Source organism: Chelmon rostratus, chromosome 9 (genome assembly GCF_017976325.1).
Source record: "Chelmon rostratus isolate fCheRos1 chromosome 9, fCheRos1.pri, whole genome shotgun sequence".
NCBI classification, from domain to species: domain Eukaryota; kingdom Metazoa; phylum Chordata; class Actinopteri; order Chaetodontiformes; family Chaetodontidae; genus Chelmon; species Chelmon rostratus.
Genome location: NC_055666.1, coordinates 7,805,115 through 7,818,719, shown reverse-complemented (window position 1 = coordinate 7,818,719; position 13,605 = coordinate 7,805,115). Strand labels below are relative to the sequence as shown.

Here is a 13,605-nt window from a genome sequence, read left to right as displayed (position 1 = left end):
TGCACTGCGAGGTCTGCAGTATATTATTGACAAAGAAAAAAGCTTGAGAGAAACAACAACAGGGTGGGATCAGAGGCACAAACCCTGGCGATAGCACAAACGTTACACGAATCCGAGCCCTGACAACAAGGTAAAGTCTCACCCTCACGTTTTCCTTGAAATAAAATAGCTCTGGATTGTGTTTTGTATAATGACACTGCGTGTAGACAGTGTTAAGTGGCTATCAGCTAACATCTGACGCTAGGATTTTCGTAGTCGGCTAACGCTAGCCAACGTTAACGCTCTTGAATTGCGTTAGCATTACACTATCACGATGCTATTGCAGTGTCAGAGCGAGCGAACGCCGTCAAATTCTAGGGTTTAGTTGGAGAATAAGCATAGGCATAGTATGCTTTGTTTAAATCACCATGCTGCTAAATGTGTAACCAACACATTTGTATAAAGTCCCATTTTCTTGTGTCCGTTTACGTAGACACCAACTGATTACTCTGCAGTTTAAAGGTAGCTTACTCTTTATGCTTACGCATAAATACGTATATAGTTGGTTACAAAGCGTAGCTATTCATGACACAATCTACCTCAGATAGGAAAAACACTCGAATAGAGCTTTGTCGCTGCTAATATAATAAATTAATTGTTACTTTTGTGTGAACGTGAAGAACAAAAAGTGTTGCAACACCACGAGCCTCGCTTCCTCGAGCTCGACTGTAACCATGTAAACACACGGGAGCACGTGACCAGCCACATGGAGTTCACTTAATAGTGTTTGCCTCGTTGAACCGCAGTGTTCTTCAATAAGTTTAAATCGCTTTGGCCATCTCTTGTTGTCCTGCTCTTTAATATTTCCCGCATTAATCGCCTTTGGCTGATCAAAGCATCCAGTTATTTAATCTTGTGTAAGCATGATTTTAATGTACAAGGTGTAACTGCGTCGCGCACTTCAGAATAGTTTTAACCATAGCTAGGCCGAAATATACCATTTGGTAGTAGCTTATTACAGATTTAAGAGTGTTGGCATATATGCTGGTCAATAAGTAACAAGAAATTGCAGCACTGAAATGCTAGAGATGCTGTATATTTATGGTGGTTTAGAAACAGTGTCTGCATTACGTAGGTAACCATCATCAGCTAATACACTGTTTTTACATTTTTTAAGCTCTCAAATATTAGTGTTGGTAATGCCTCAAAAATCCAGAATCAGTTGGGCTGTAAGTGAAAGTACATCACATACATTAATCCTATTTGTCATATGCAAAATATTAAGCAGCAAAGTAACTAGAATCAGCAGCTGTTGCAGGCTGTATAAATGCAATAAAAATGCCATATTTCCCCTTGAAATGTAGCAGAACAGAAATTGAAAGTGTCACTGAATGTAAATAAGCAGAAGACTAATGCCTCCTGGGTAAATATACTTTATTATTCATCACCCGTTTCTCCTCACAGTACCATGTCATGGCCCTGAGGCGATGATAGCGGGAAGTGCCATCTCCACCTAAGGGGAGTTTACAGAGCTTGATAGTTTGTGGAGAGAGGGGTGGGGGGGCCTAGGCAGACCACGGAAGGGGAAGGGGAAGAGCTCAGCTGAAGCCAATGCAGCAGCAGCATCGACAGCCTGAGCTGGTGGAAGGAAACCTTCCCGTGTTCGTGTTCCCCACTGAGCTCGTCTTCTACGCAGATGATCAGACGTCTCACAAGCAGGTGCTCACCCTCTACAACCCCTATGAGTTCGCTCTCAAGTTTAAAGGTCAGTTGGCAGTGTAAAACACAGTCTGTTTGTGATTCCTTGTATTAGATTTTTGTTATATACTCGAGATTGTCTAGATAATTGTGTTTTGTTTTTGTTTTAATCAGTGCTGTGCACAGCGCCAAACAAGTACACAGTGGTGGATGCCACCGGAGCAGTTAAACCACAGTGTTGTGTTGACATGTGAGTCTGTTTTTGTGTACAGCAGTCAGGACTCTATGAGCTTGTCATTCCCTGTGGATCCCCCATCACCATTCTTTATTGTTTACTGCTTACTTTGCTGAATATTAACTTGTAGGTTTTGAGTCAGGTGGTTGTTTATACATCCACCTTTCCTGTTGGGCCAGGTAAATAGTCTGTCTAACTTTCTATGTCCTCACAGAGTAATCAGACACAGAGATTTGCGGCCATGCCATTATGGGGTGTACGACAAGTTCCGACTGCAGGTGTCGGAACAAAGTCAGCGGAAAGCTCTGGGTCGCAAAGAGGTGACGGCCACGCTCCGTCCCTCCGCCTCACAGGAGCCGCCCAGCCCCCGGCCCCAAGATGAGGAACGCAGAATCAAAGAGCAGTTTGCAGAGAGGGAGTTTTTTGAGCAGACTGCTTTTCAGACAGGTAGGATGCAGGACTGTTGTGTTACCACTAGATGGAGCCAAATGATTATAAGGTGAAATATGAAAACTTTTCACCATTCACAGAACATGGTATGTTACATTGACTATTGTGGCCTGTGAACATACCAATATTATTTAGTATAAAACAACTAATTTGTCCCACAAACACAGTATGACAGTAATAACACAATAATGTGCAGGTTGTAGTCATCTCCTGATTTATATTTGATCTTGTAGCAAGCTCAATATGTAAGTGTGCACTGTGTTTTTCTCACTGATACCATGATTACCTGCTTCCTTTTCAGAGGGGTTAGGGTTAGGGTTAGTTAGTTACCTCCTCTCGTATAAATCAGAACACAATCTTTTGCACCCAGTGCAGTAAGAAAACAATCGTGCAGGTCATCACTGTCAGGCTGTCATTTACAATTGAAGAGCAAGTGAAGCCTCATCATTTCATCAGCTTTACTCTTGTAAACCCTGTCTGATCTTGGGTTGTTTAGCTGCAACATTCTTTGAGTGCTAGCTCTCTCCTCTGACTTGAATGCAAGCTAAATAATGAGTCTGGTGATTTTAGACATATTATGTATTGTCAGCTTATCCTGTGAAAGCCAACAACAACCTACCAACAGCTTTTGTCATGTATCCAAAGCCTGATATATTATTCCTCTCAACTTCCTCCAAAAATCTGTTAAAAGCACAGTTTTTAAATGCTTGTTTTGGGTCTATTCCACATATACCGTCCCTTTGCAGTCAGTTCTCACTAGATCACCAAATGAGTGCTAGAAAAATGTCCAGAACACTATTTACTCCAGTTAGAGTAATGTTTGCTAAAAACTGCAATGCCAAGCTGTTTTAGAAAATCATTTAACCTTTTTTAAAATGAAAGTATATATTCATTATTATGGATTTATGTCCTCAGTATGTCCTTGGCAGTTCCATGAATGGCCAGTTGAGGCTGGCTCCAAAAGAAAATCAATCCTCATAGAGCCCCATATTAAAATGGCCAACTTTACAGCACAAGTAATTATGTTTACAGACTGGAACAAAAAGATGCTTTGGTCTCTATTGCTAATTTCCCCTGGTCTTGATAGCTGTACGAGAGATGAATTTTAAGTAACTCACTCATTTAAATGAGTGCATGTGCAGAATTATGGGTATGGCCACTTTGAGTGACAGCTAGCCGCTAGGTTTCAGTAGCCAGGCTTCATTCGGCCTGCCTCAGCTCGACCCACGCTCCACGTCTTTGCCTGTTTTGGATTAGGTGGGAGTTAGGTTGAGTCAGACGATATGTCCATTATTTTAGGCGGTCTAAGGTAGTAACCAGTGGCCTTGGGGTTAAGCTAGCAGACAGGCAGGAGACGTTTTGAAAGACACATTAAGACATTGTTGGCTTTGTTTGCATCCTTTAAATCACATTAACCATTCTGAGTGATAAGCATCTGACCCCGGTGTGTGTGTGTGCGTGTGTCTGTGTAGAGAGCCGTCCTGTTGCTGGAGGCCCCAGTCTGCTGACGGTGCTGCTCGGGCTGGTGTGTATGGCCGCCCTGATGCTCCCGACGCTGGGGGAGCAAGAATCTACTGTGCCTGTCTACCTCCACTTAAGTGTTAACAAGAAACTTGTAGCTGCTTATGTTCTTGGTAAGTAGAAAAAAAAATCACACAAGTGCGCAATTAGCTAAGACAGAATAGGTTTGCATTGTATGTTAAAAATCCTTTTTAAATGTGAACCACGCTGCTATAGTCACGTATGAGTCACAGTGTTGAAAAAGTATGTGCTGGAGTACATAACATCTTGTCACTGTGCTGTTTGTTATATTTTAGGTCTTCTTACAATGGTCATCCTACGCACATGAAGTGCTGGAAGCTGAGAGGAGGTGGGAAAACGATCTGAAGACTAAGAGAACAGTCTCACACCCGAGGCACCACTGCGCTTCAATGAGTACAGCTGACAGCAGGGGGGCGGGGTTATTCTTCAAATCACCCCACCCTCATTTTAGTATAGTTGTTTTCAAATCCACATAGTTGTGTTAATACATAAATTGACACAATACTGAACTGATGCAAACAGCAGGGGCCTCCAGTGCGTAGGTCAAGGGTAGTGTGAGAGGAGCTGTCCCTGAGCAGGGCCTGTGAAGAAACATGAGGCCATTCAAAGTGCTGTCTGGCCTCATATTCCTTGTGTCTGTATGTTTATTGCCATTATGTAACAGAATATGGTTAACTTGAGTGTGAAGGACATGCAAACATGATACATGTATATAAAGCCATTAAAATTTTGTTATGGTATTCACCTGTAACCATCATTATATTGGTGTTTTAAAGCGTTTTTAGTGTAGACTCTGAGGACTAAATGCAGTTTTTTGCATGTGTTGATACCTTATCTGAACGAGTTTTTAATTTTTACAGGAGTCAAGATACTTTTACATGTCACCAAAGGAGAGATCTTTTCAAGACAGTGGTTTGTTCAGCGTACTATATCGATGCTTCATCAGACATTTAATAAAGTCTCAATACAGCTGTCTGGTATAATGTTCATAGATCAAATCAGATTTTCTTCACAAATTTGGTCAGGAGGGTGTAGGGCACATAACACCACAATAAGGCCTCTGCTAGCATATTATGATGGTTACTGGAAAAAAAAAATCTCAGTCTTTCCTGGAGCAGCTTGTCATCAGGCTTGACAACAAAAACCAACCTGATTTACCTCTGTGTGTGTACCGTTTGGTTCCACAGCAGTAAATAAGGTTCAGCGATGACTCCTACTGTGGCCCTGGATGCAGTGATACCATAAACTGGAATGAGTTTGAGTGCTCTGGACAAGAAAAATACCTCTTGGAATATTAAAAACAGCTGAACAAACACACGTAGTAAATGAAGTAGTCCTGATGTCCACTATGATTGCAATCACGAAAGAGACAAGCATAGGCATGGTGTCAGCCAGCTTGGAAGATTACAACCTTTCCATCACAGACACAGTACAATGAGATTATTTGCTGAATTCGTGCCCTGGACACTTTTTAAAAGGACTTAACAGCAGGACAAGCTGCTTCTCCCATTGTCTTATTTGTATAAAGGAAAACGACATTCAGTAAGTGATCTCCAGCGACACCTTTCTGTAAATTAAAGGGCACATACTTGCATAAAATGATTTACAATCACTTCCACCTCTACATACATTGTAATACATTGAGGGCTACAGAGCCATGAAGGGGTTCAGATGTTACACGGGCAATGTGGACCCCGGGGGCCACGGCAGTGTAAAGCAAATCTCGGTGCAAAGATCACAGTAAGGGCTTAACCTTTACATACTGTGTTCTTTAACTCTTGTTTAAGAGAAACTTTTACTTCTCCCCTGCATACACACAGGCTGTAACATTACAGGATACAGTGTCCTGTGCAAAAAGCTCTATTAATAAATGTAACCACAGCAGGAACAGCAGTCTCTTTACTCACAATGTGACAGTGACATTTTGCTTCTGCTGCAAATTCCAGCCTTCAGTTCATTTGGTGTAAATGATAACACAAATGGTTCTTTTTTTTACTGGGGATAGAAGCCTATCACCACCCAATTTTTATAATAAACATTTTGCTTTTTCCATAAATAAGAACATTTTGCGAGAAGAAAGAAAACTGCATCATTTCTATACTCTGCTTATCTACAAAATCATCCTGACGAGAACACAGGATACAGAGGAACCTTTAGTGTTGAAAACCCAACAATGACGTCCGTGGCATTTCATCCACAGTTAACTGCTAGTGCACTCATACTAGCCAGTTCAAGTTGCAGCAAGGTATGTGAGAGGGGGCTTACAAGCCAAACTGAGAAAGAAAAACCCACCACAGTTCACAGCCTCTATGATAAAAATAAGAATATCTGCTGAAAACATAACTTCTCTTACAGTAGAACAGTAAGGAAATCACCATCGTTGTACCCTAGAAGAAATTCATGTTCTTTACAAAGAAATTTGCTGTTGAAGACTTGTGCCCACATTCACCACACAGCCAATCACAAACTGAAAACTATGTATGACATTTGACAAGGTTAATATGTACATAATTACAAACAAAGCAGGAAAACAATAAGTTAAATCTTTTCTTACAAAATCTGCAGACTGCGTACATACAAAGGCCTGTGGACAGAAGCTTTCCAGCACAAAAACAGAAATGTACACATCCAATAGTCTTTTTGTTTGTCCAGTGCTCAGCGTCTCTCTCCAGTGAGGGGGACTGGTAGGACTGATTTGAAGCATAGCCACCTATGAACACAATATCACAATGAAAGCCAAGCACCATCCAAAATCTTCTACTAGCAGCTGGTGCTCACAGTGTCTTCAGTCATTCCTAGTTTCACTAGGTTTACCTCTTACATACATTAATTCATCCAAGGCATTCATTTCCTTAATTCAAACACATCTAGCTCCTCCAGAACGTAGCCATGAAAGCAACCGCTCGGAAACAAACATTCCCCTGAAGCCAAATCTAGGCAATGGTGAGGTGGAGGGTCTGCGAAGGAAACTTGTTTCCTGGAGAGAGGCTGTTTTTTTTTGGGCTCCAGTCCTTCATGGTGTCTCGTGGTCTCCCATGCTCACTTTGGGGACAAATCCTGGAGGGAAGCGAAGGGGGAGTTGCTGGACGAGGAGGGCGACACTCCCTCCATTTTGCCTGGCGAGTCAGTGGAGGAGCCGACGCTGCTGAGGCTGCCATCCAGCAAATCTGGAGAGTGACTGAGGAAGAAGTCAAGTTCAGAAAGACTGTTGGTTGTCATAATTGTGACCGTGGCAAACATCTGCTGGATCCCAGGCCGGACTGTCATTTTGGGGGCTTATAAACATCATTTCTTTTCCTTTCACTGTAGCATCGACTCCCTTATTACTTTAAAGCATGGCTGACTAATATACTGGAAGACTCCAGTGTAAATATTTAATGTACATTCTTACATACTCGTGAAATGTTATCATGCAGCTTAGCGTGAGTGAGGTATAACACACAAGAATCACAGGAAAGGTTTTAGCCAACAGCTGTGTGTCAACAAAGGCAGCTAGGCATTTAAAGTCATGCATAATAACAATTCACTGCCAATTAAGTGATGCGTTTTTGTCTAAAAACACACCATGAATGCCTGTCTATGACAAACTACTGGGTGAAAAATACAATGTAGAACATTTGCAGTTAAGAAGTATGTACTATTTAAAGGGGAGTTGTCTATGGGCAATTATCTAGATAGCGTAACTCTGACAGGTTGTTCGGATATTTGTTGCTGATCCACAAAGTCTTACCAGGAACTGAGATCTGACAGGTTGGAGGCATCAGAGGACAGCATGGTGGTGGTACCCTGGAAGAGCCTCTTGGGCTGACTCTCTGTCTCCATCTCACCTGCAGAGGAAAGGGGTCCTGACAGTCAGGAATCCATCTCAAAACATTGGCTGGTTTAAGAAGGGACGCTCGGATGAAAATGAGTGTTTTAGTGCAATCATAGTCTGGTAGCATAAAGTAGAGATTCAAAGGCCACATGAACACAACTATAATATAGATTTAATATATATATTTTTTTAATTGGCTTTAATACTGTAGTTACTCTTCCGTACAAAAATAGTCAACATTGCCCCAATTGTGCTTAACAATCTTTGGTCTGAACATATACCTTCTGGCTTTACATTATGCGACTCTGGTGGCAGAACTGAAACAAACATGAGAATATACTATTCTTAAAGTATTTAAGATTGTCAGGCATGTTCGGTACCTCACCTTTGCGTTTTATTGGCCCAAGTATGCTGGCTCTGATGCAGTTGATTGGGCTTTGACTCCGTCGGCTAAAGAGCACAGAAAACACTCTGTCAAAGCAGTATATCTTGACATGCTGCCAATCAGTGGCCATCAGCTACTGTCACTAAATCTGTCATCTCAAGAGCTGTCACACAGACAAAATTACTAGTTTACTCTGACGTGTTTATAAAAGTTAAGGCAATAAATTGTTGTAGAGTACATAGAAATAATCTTTTTCCACTGATAAGACTGGGAAAAGAAAAAATATTTTATGCCATGGGGGGGAGAAGTTATAGTCAGACTGGAGCTAGCTGGGGCTCCTGTAGTCTCGCAGTAAACAGAGATGTTCATTTAGAACAGGAGTTAAGTAACACTGGTAGATGAGGAAGACTTGATGCTCACCTGAAGCGTCGTGTTGGGCTGGGTATCGGGCTGGGTGTTAGGCCATTGCTGCTCACAAGGATTTGTAGTGAAGGAGAGAAACACTGCTGCTCGCAAGAAGGTGACATGGAAGACGCAGACAAGATTGGAATGAGGCCAAAGATATAGTATCAGCATCAAGGCATCCAAATGTGCATGAATGCATCCATAATTTGACTGAGACCAGATAAAGGCAACACTCCCATTACTGTTCAGGTTGTTTTGGTATCTTTTAGAGGTTATCTTTTAAAAATTAAGGTCAAGATTAAGCATATAGCTTTTATCCCATCCACCTGTCCGAGCAGTTAACTGAGAAACTGTGAGGCTCCCAAACAGCAGACTTTAATGATACTGGAGGACTTTCACGCTCTGGTTTATCTGTGTTCACCGTAATTACAGGCTGCACTGTGCGAAATTACTGGAAATCTGTCTGTGGTGTGCACATGTGAGTGCATGCTTAGTGGGGTCACACAAACAACACCACGCTCTTTGTGAAAGATGAGGGAATCTTAGAGTTTTAAATTAAGTTCAGTGCACACAGTCACCGAACCAAAAGACGCACGTCGAATACTTTTGGTTCGAGTGTGTGTACAGTTACACCCCTATTATTTTGTGATGTTTTGAATTAATGTGACATATTAATCTATCATTCCCTAAATATGCAGCAAAAAAGGGAATAAATCAGATGACTTCTATACACAAACACTGATGCAGTTTGCAATATAGAAGTCATTTTTTGAAGCTGCAGAAAACCAAAAGAAACAAATTTACCCAAAAAATTTCAGCAGGAACAAAGTTTTTGTGTTTTCCTGGCTGCCACACAGACTTCAGTTCATTAATGTGATCGCAAGTTATTAGGAAAATCAGGTTACCACTAACTATGCAAATGCTGTAACCACTGCCGTCATCTGGTTACTCACAGTATAATCAGGTTATGTGGAAATAAACATACTGAGGTCACTACCTTTTTTCCTATTCCTCTAGTTGGGGATGGGGCAGGCGAAACAGGCACAAAGTCGATGCGCTTTGGAGATGAAGATGCCGACTTCTCCAAATCATTGTCACTCTGAGAACACACGGTTAAGAAATTGGTGGCCATTTCATCTCACATATCATCTATACAGTGTAGTGAAGAGGTAAAAAATCATTAAAAAAATGTTGGAGTATTATACTACCAGCTCAGTCTGACCTTGAGAGACTGGTGGCCCTGTTAACTCCCAAAGTGTTAATCTAGCATGTTTGTACTTGTCCTCTCGACAGATATCGAGAGGCCAACAATGGCCCAGGGCCAAACCATGCAGTGGGAAGGTACAACAGAATTCAGACAAACATATCAACAAGACCAAAGAGGGTTGGACAAAATGTAGAGTCGTTCTTTACCAGACTAAGGCTTTCTTCCCAGGACTGGCTCATTTGCATGGCAGCTTGAACTTCCCTGTGTTTACAAAAAACAGAAAACAAGGAACTAGTTGATGCCTGTCCACAACAAATGTGGGTTAAAAAAAAAAACAAACAAACAAAACTCTTCATCCACCAAGTGCATTGACAAACACACTGTTACCGTTCATGAGCAGTCTCTCGGTTCATCACGTCTACACCCTCTTCCTGCAAGAGCACACAAGCAGGTTAATGGTTATAAAGTCTTAGTTTGCCTGGCATGCTTTTCTCAATTACATACATTGTTCAACAGATTCCAATGTGAAAACTCCACGTTTCTATCTCATGTGATTGCAGTGTAATAGACTCAATCCCATCTCAAAAGCTGAATCTGAACTGTTTTTCATTTCACTTATCGCAATCAAATTGAGCCAGAAGATGACACCAGAGTAACCATTTCCTCTGTTGGAGTCTGATACTACCAATTGATCAACTCTGAAAGATCGATGGCCCTGTGAACTCCAAAAACTGTTACTCTAGCATGTTTTTAGACACCGTCACTCCCTATGGCTTGAGAGGGAGACAGCGGTCTGACATGCTCCTTTTCAACATGAACCATTTCCAAACGTGGAAAACAGCAGCAGCACCCTTTCTTACTTGTTTAATCTGATGAAGCCTGGTGCTGGGGACGCGAATGGGTGACGAAGGGACCTGTAAAGGAGGATGTGCATGAACAGAACATTCAATACTGAACAATTAAAAAATTAATGACTCCAGTAAAAGTGTATTTAGCAAAGCTTTGTACCATATTGGGCCTGTTTACAACTGTAGTGCTATTTCTCCGGCTACGCAGGACCTCTCTCTGGAACACTTGGGAATTATCACTGGAATGACAAATTCACAGACCAATCATATATCATGCATCTGCTGCCCATGAGGTCAGTGTACTTGTATGAAGAAAGACAAACACGTTATGCAGTAGATTGCTGTAACTGTATCATATTGTAGAACCTTAAGCCATTTATCATGGGTGCACTGTTGGATCTCCTCAAGTGTCCATCGCTCTGAACTAGCGAAGATGGGATCTCCAGATCCAGCTCCATCTTTTCTTGTGGCAAGACTCCTGAATTGTTCATTTTGCTAGCTAACGCTGCCTATCACCAATCAATGAACTTAAAATGGCTAACTGCTCAGTGTGATGTTACATTGTTGCTCTCCAGACTTTGCTAACTTTACATGTTTTGTAGAAACATCATCTATCAGGCGACTGAGCTGACAAACTAGCTAGCGCAATGCAGTTAACCGACAGCAATCTGCAAGGCCGTGTCCTATGTAACTAACTTATAAGCAACTTAACGCTGACTTTCAATCATCATAGCGCCATCTCTGTAATTCTTCATATTACAACTATACGGTGGTCAGCCAGAACTGGCCCGCGCCAACGTTGCTTGTAACGTTAAGACCAGTCACCAACTTTACTGATGGATGGTTAGCATTCTATGGCTACATACCGCACAATGCCCGGTAGCTGTTAGCTACCGACCCGTTAGTCTGCTGGTGCAAGGCAGCCGCGGGTGACGACTGAAACGCAAGCGAGCTACCACTGCATGTTAGCGCGGTAAATTAGCTATCGTTAGCCAAACCGAGCAGCTGCTTACTCTGACTGCAAAATGACTGCTCTCCTGGATTAAACGCAGGTGGCGTTAATCCAACGACGCTGCTGTGAAGTGATTCTCACAGCAGCTAGCTAATGTAAGATACTGTGCCTATACGTTTTGCTAGCTAATCGATTCAGCTCAGCTACCAGGCTAACGAGCTAAGTTAGCATCAGCGCCAATAGCCACAATGCCATGTCCAGCAAGAGGCCGGGTGACCGTTCCACTAAATGTTCCTGCCCATCAGCGTGATAGCTACTACCAATCACACAAGTAAACCAAACCGTGCCTGTTGTAAATATTAAACGCTCTACAGTTTCGTTTTTGTGGGACGCCGCCAAGAATGAACCAGATCCCAGGTGCCGCTTGGGAGCTAGCAGCTAGCAGCAAACTTCACGCCCCTTTTAACGTTAGCAGACCTGTCCAATGAAATTGCTTCATTTGCCGGCGTGCGAAGGCGCAATGTGGCGAACTGCATCCTCTGGTTCCTGGATGAACTCTTACATTTACACTATCTGCAGTATTACTGGTGAAGTGTCACATTAGAGAAGAGCTAAACATTTTGCTTCTTCAAAAATGGCAAATACGGGTTTTACCTGATCCTCTGACATCTTCACCCGCAGGAGGTCTTATGCAGACAACAGCAGGAGGATGGAGGTACGACTGTTCTGGAAGACTTCCTTTTTTTCATGACTTACTCACAGCAGCCAAGCACGCCACTGCTCCTATTATCATACTGACTGCAAATAGGTTCATATGATTTATTGTCATGCCAGTTAAATATATATATATTTAACATTTATAGTGTTTGAACTGGCAAATGCTTTGTCTACATGACAACAAGAATGAATAAATATAATATTGAAGTTTTCTTGACTTGCAAACCATCCAGGCTCCATCAGTCTAAGATAATTAAGAAAACAGTTTCAAACAAGCTCACACAATAATTGGACGCATTAAAAGACGAGCGAGAAAAATGTGCTTTGCAATCAGCATCTGTTCAAGATGAAGGATGTCTTTCAGCGGTTAATTAAGTAGATTGTGTAAGTTTTCCTGGACTCTGTTAATGGTGATACAGTATACAACGTGTCCTTTGTTTGGCCATTATCACTGACCTACTGCACATATGAGCAGCTTAGAGTTCAAGTTCAGATGACAAACACATGTAACTTGTCCAGACTCAGCTTATTTACTTCCTAGAAAGCTAGGAGTTTTGTTATCTTCTAGACATGACACATACTAACTCACTTAACACTCACTCCTCTTATCTGCATCACCACTGCATTTCCCACTATTTTCACAAATGACTGCCAAGAAATTATACTGTATACAAAGCTTTGTAGTAGAATCGACTAGTCACAGGAGGGGTGTGAACATTTAATGGCTGGTATTGCAAAATTCATTTGACATTGGTTCACAGTGATGGAACCACTGAATGAGAGCATTTTAAATGGCAGAAATAACTGTCTGATTCCATGACAGGTTGGTACAGATGAAGTCTTTCAAACATTATTGAACAACTTCAGTTTGACTATCAATTGAACATTTACACATGTGTAAACTATACATATTTCCAGCATAAAAAAGGATGTCTTTTATGTTACACAAAGAAATTGGCTACATGCATGCTTTGTTCAAAGATTTCATTAACACTCATAATTAAGAGGATATTTCATCTTCAGCAGACCCATGTGTTTAATTGGGGACAGCAGCCAACACTCATGTTACTTTTCTACAGAATGTATCTTTAAAAAAATCTCATCACACAGCACAGTAACATAGAAATGTGTTTTGCCCCAAAATATACATGTAGATTTCAAGAAAATGTAACATCCTCTGTAAGAGCGTCTGTAAAACAGCTATGGATAGTTCCTGGCAAAAGCAGATTTACATTAAAAGCATTATTTCATCAAATAGGTTGTCAAATCTTATTTTAGGACAATGCTTGTGACATTGTACTACACTGTACTAAGGTAGCAGCACTGTGCTGAATAAATTAAGTAAAGACAAATTAATTAGTGAGGGGGCATAG

The 13,605-nt window shown here is 41.5% G+C and overlaps 2 protein-coding genes and 2 non-coding genes across 4 annotated transcripts; 1 reads left to right on the top strand and 3 right to left on the bottom strand.

The window, feature by feature from the left end:
- mospd1 (motile sperm domain containing 1) lies at positions 1-4,876 on the top strand. Its single transcript, XM_041944111.1, has 6 exons — positions 1-130; positions 1,444-1,744; positions 1,852-1,927; positions 2,127-2,359; positions 3,835-3,996; positions 4,180-4,876. The coding sequence occupies exons 2-6, from the start codon at positions 1,591-1,593 to the stop codon at positions 4,209-4,211; spliced, it is 657 nt and encodes a 218-aa protein (XP_041800045.1). The 5' UTR covers positions 1-130; positions 1,444-1,590; the 3' UTR covers positions 4,212-4,876.
- pabir2 (PABIR family member 2) lies at positions 4,816-11,962 on the bottom strand. The gene is made up of 10 exons (XM_041944109.1): positions 10,930-11,962; positions 10,724-10,802; positions 10,576-10,629; positions 10,103-10,146; positions 9,922-9,976; positions 9,506-9,607; positions 8,524-8,609; positions 8,104-8,168; positions 7,635-7,731; positions 4,816-7,082 (listed from the first exon to the last, which is right to left on the bottom strand). Exons 1-10 carry the CDS (start codon positions 11,052-11,054, stop codon positions 6,944-6,946), a joined length of 846 nt encoding a protein of 281 aa, XP_041800043.1. The 5' UTR covers positions 11,055-11,962; the 3' UTR covers positions 4,816-6,943.
- On the bottom strand, positions 9,695-9,842 carry LOC121612118. The gene has a single exon (XR_006007136.1). It is a non-coding gene; the product is annotated as a small nucleolar RNA U109 (small nucleolar RNA).
- Positions 10,379-10,519, bottom strand: LOC121612119. The gene has a single exon (XR_006007137.1). It is a non-coding gene; the product is annotated as a small nucleolar RNA U109 (small nucleolar RNA).
- Positions 11,963-13,605: the final 1,643 nt, after the last annotated feature.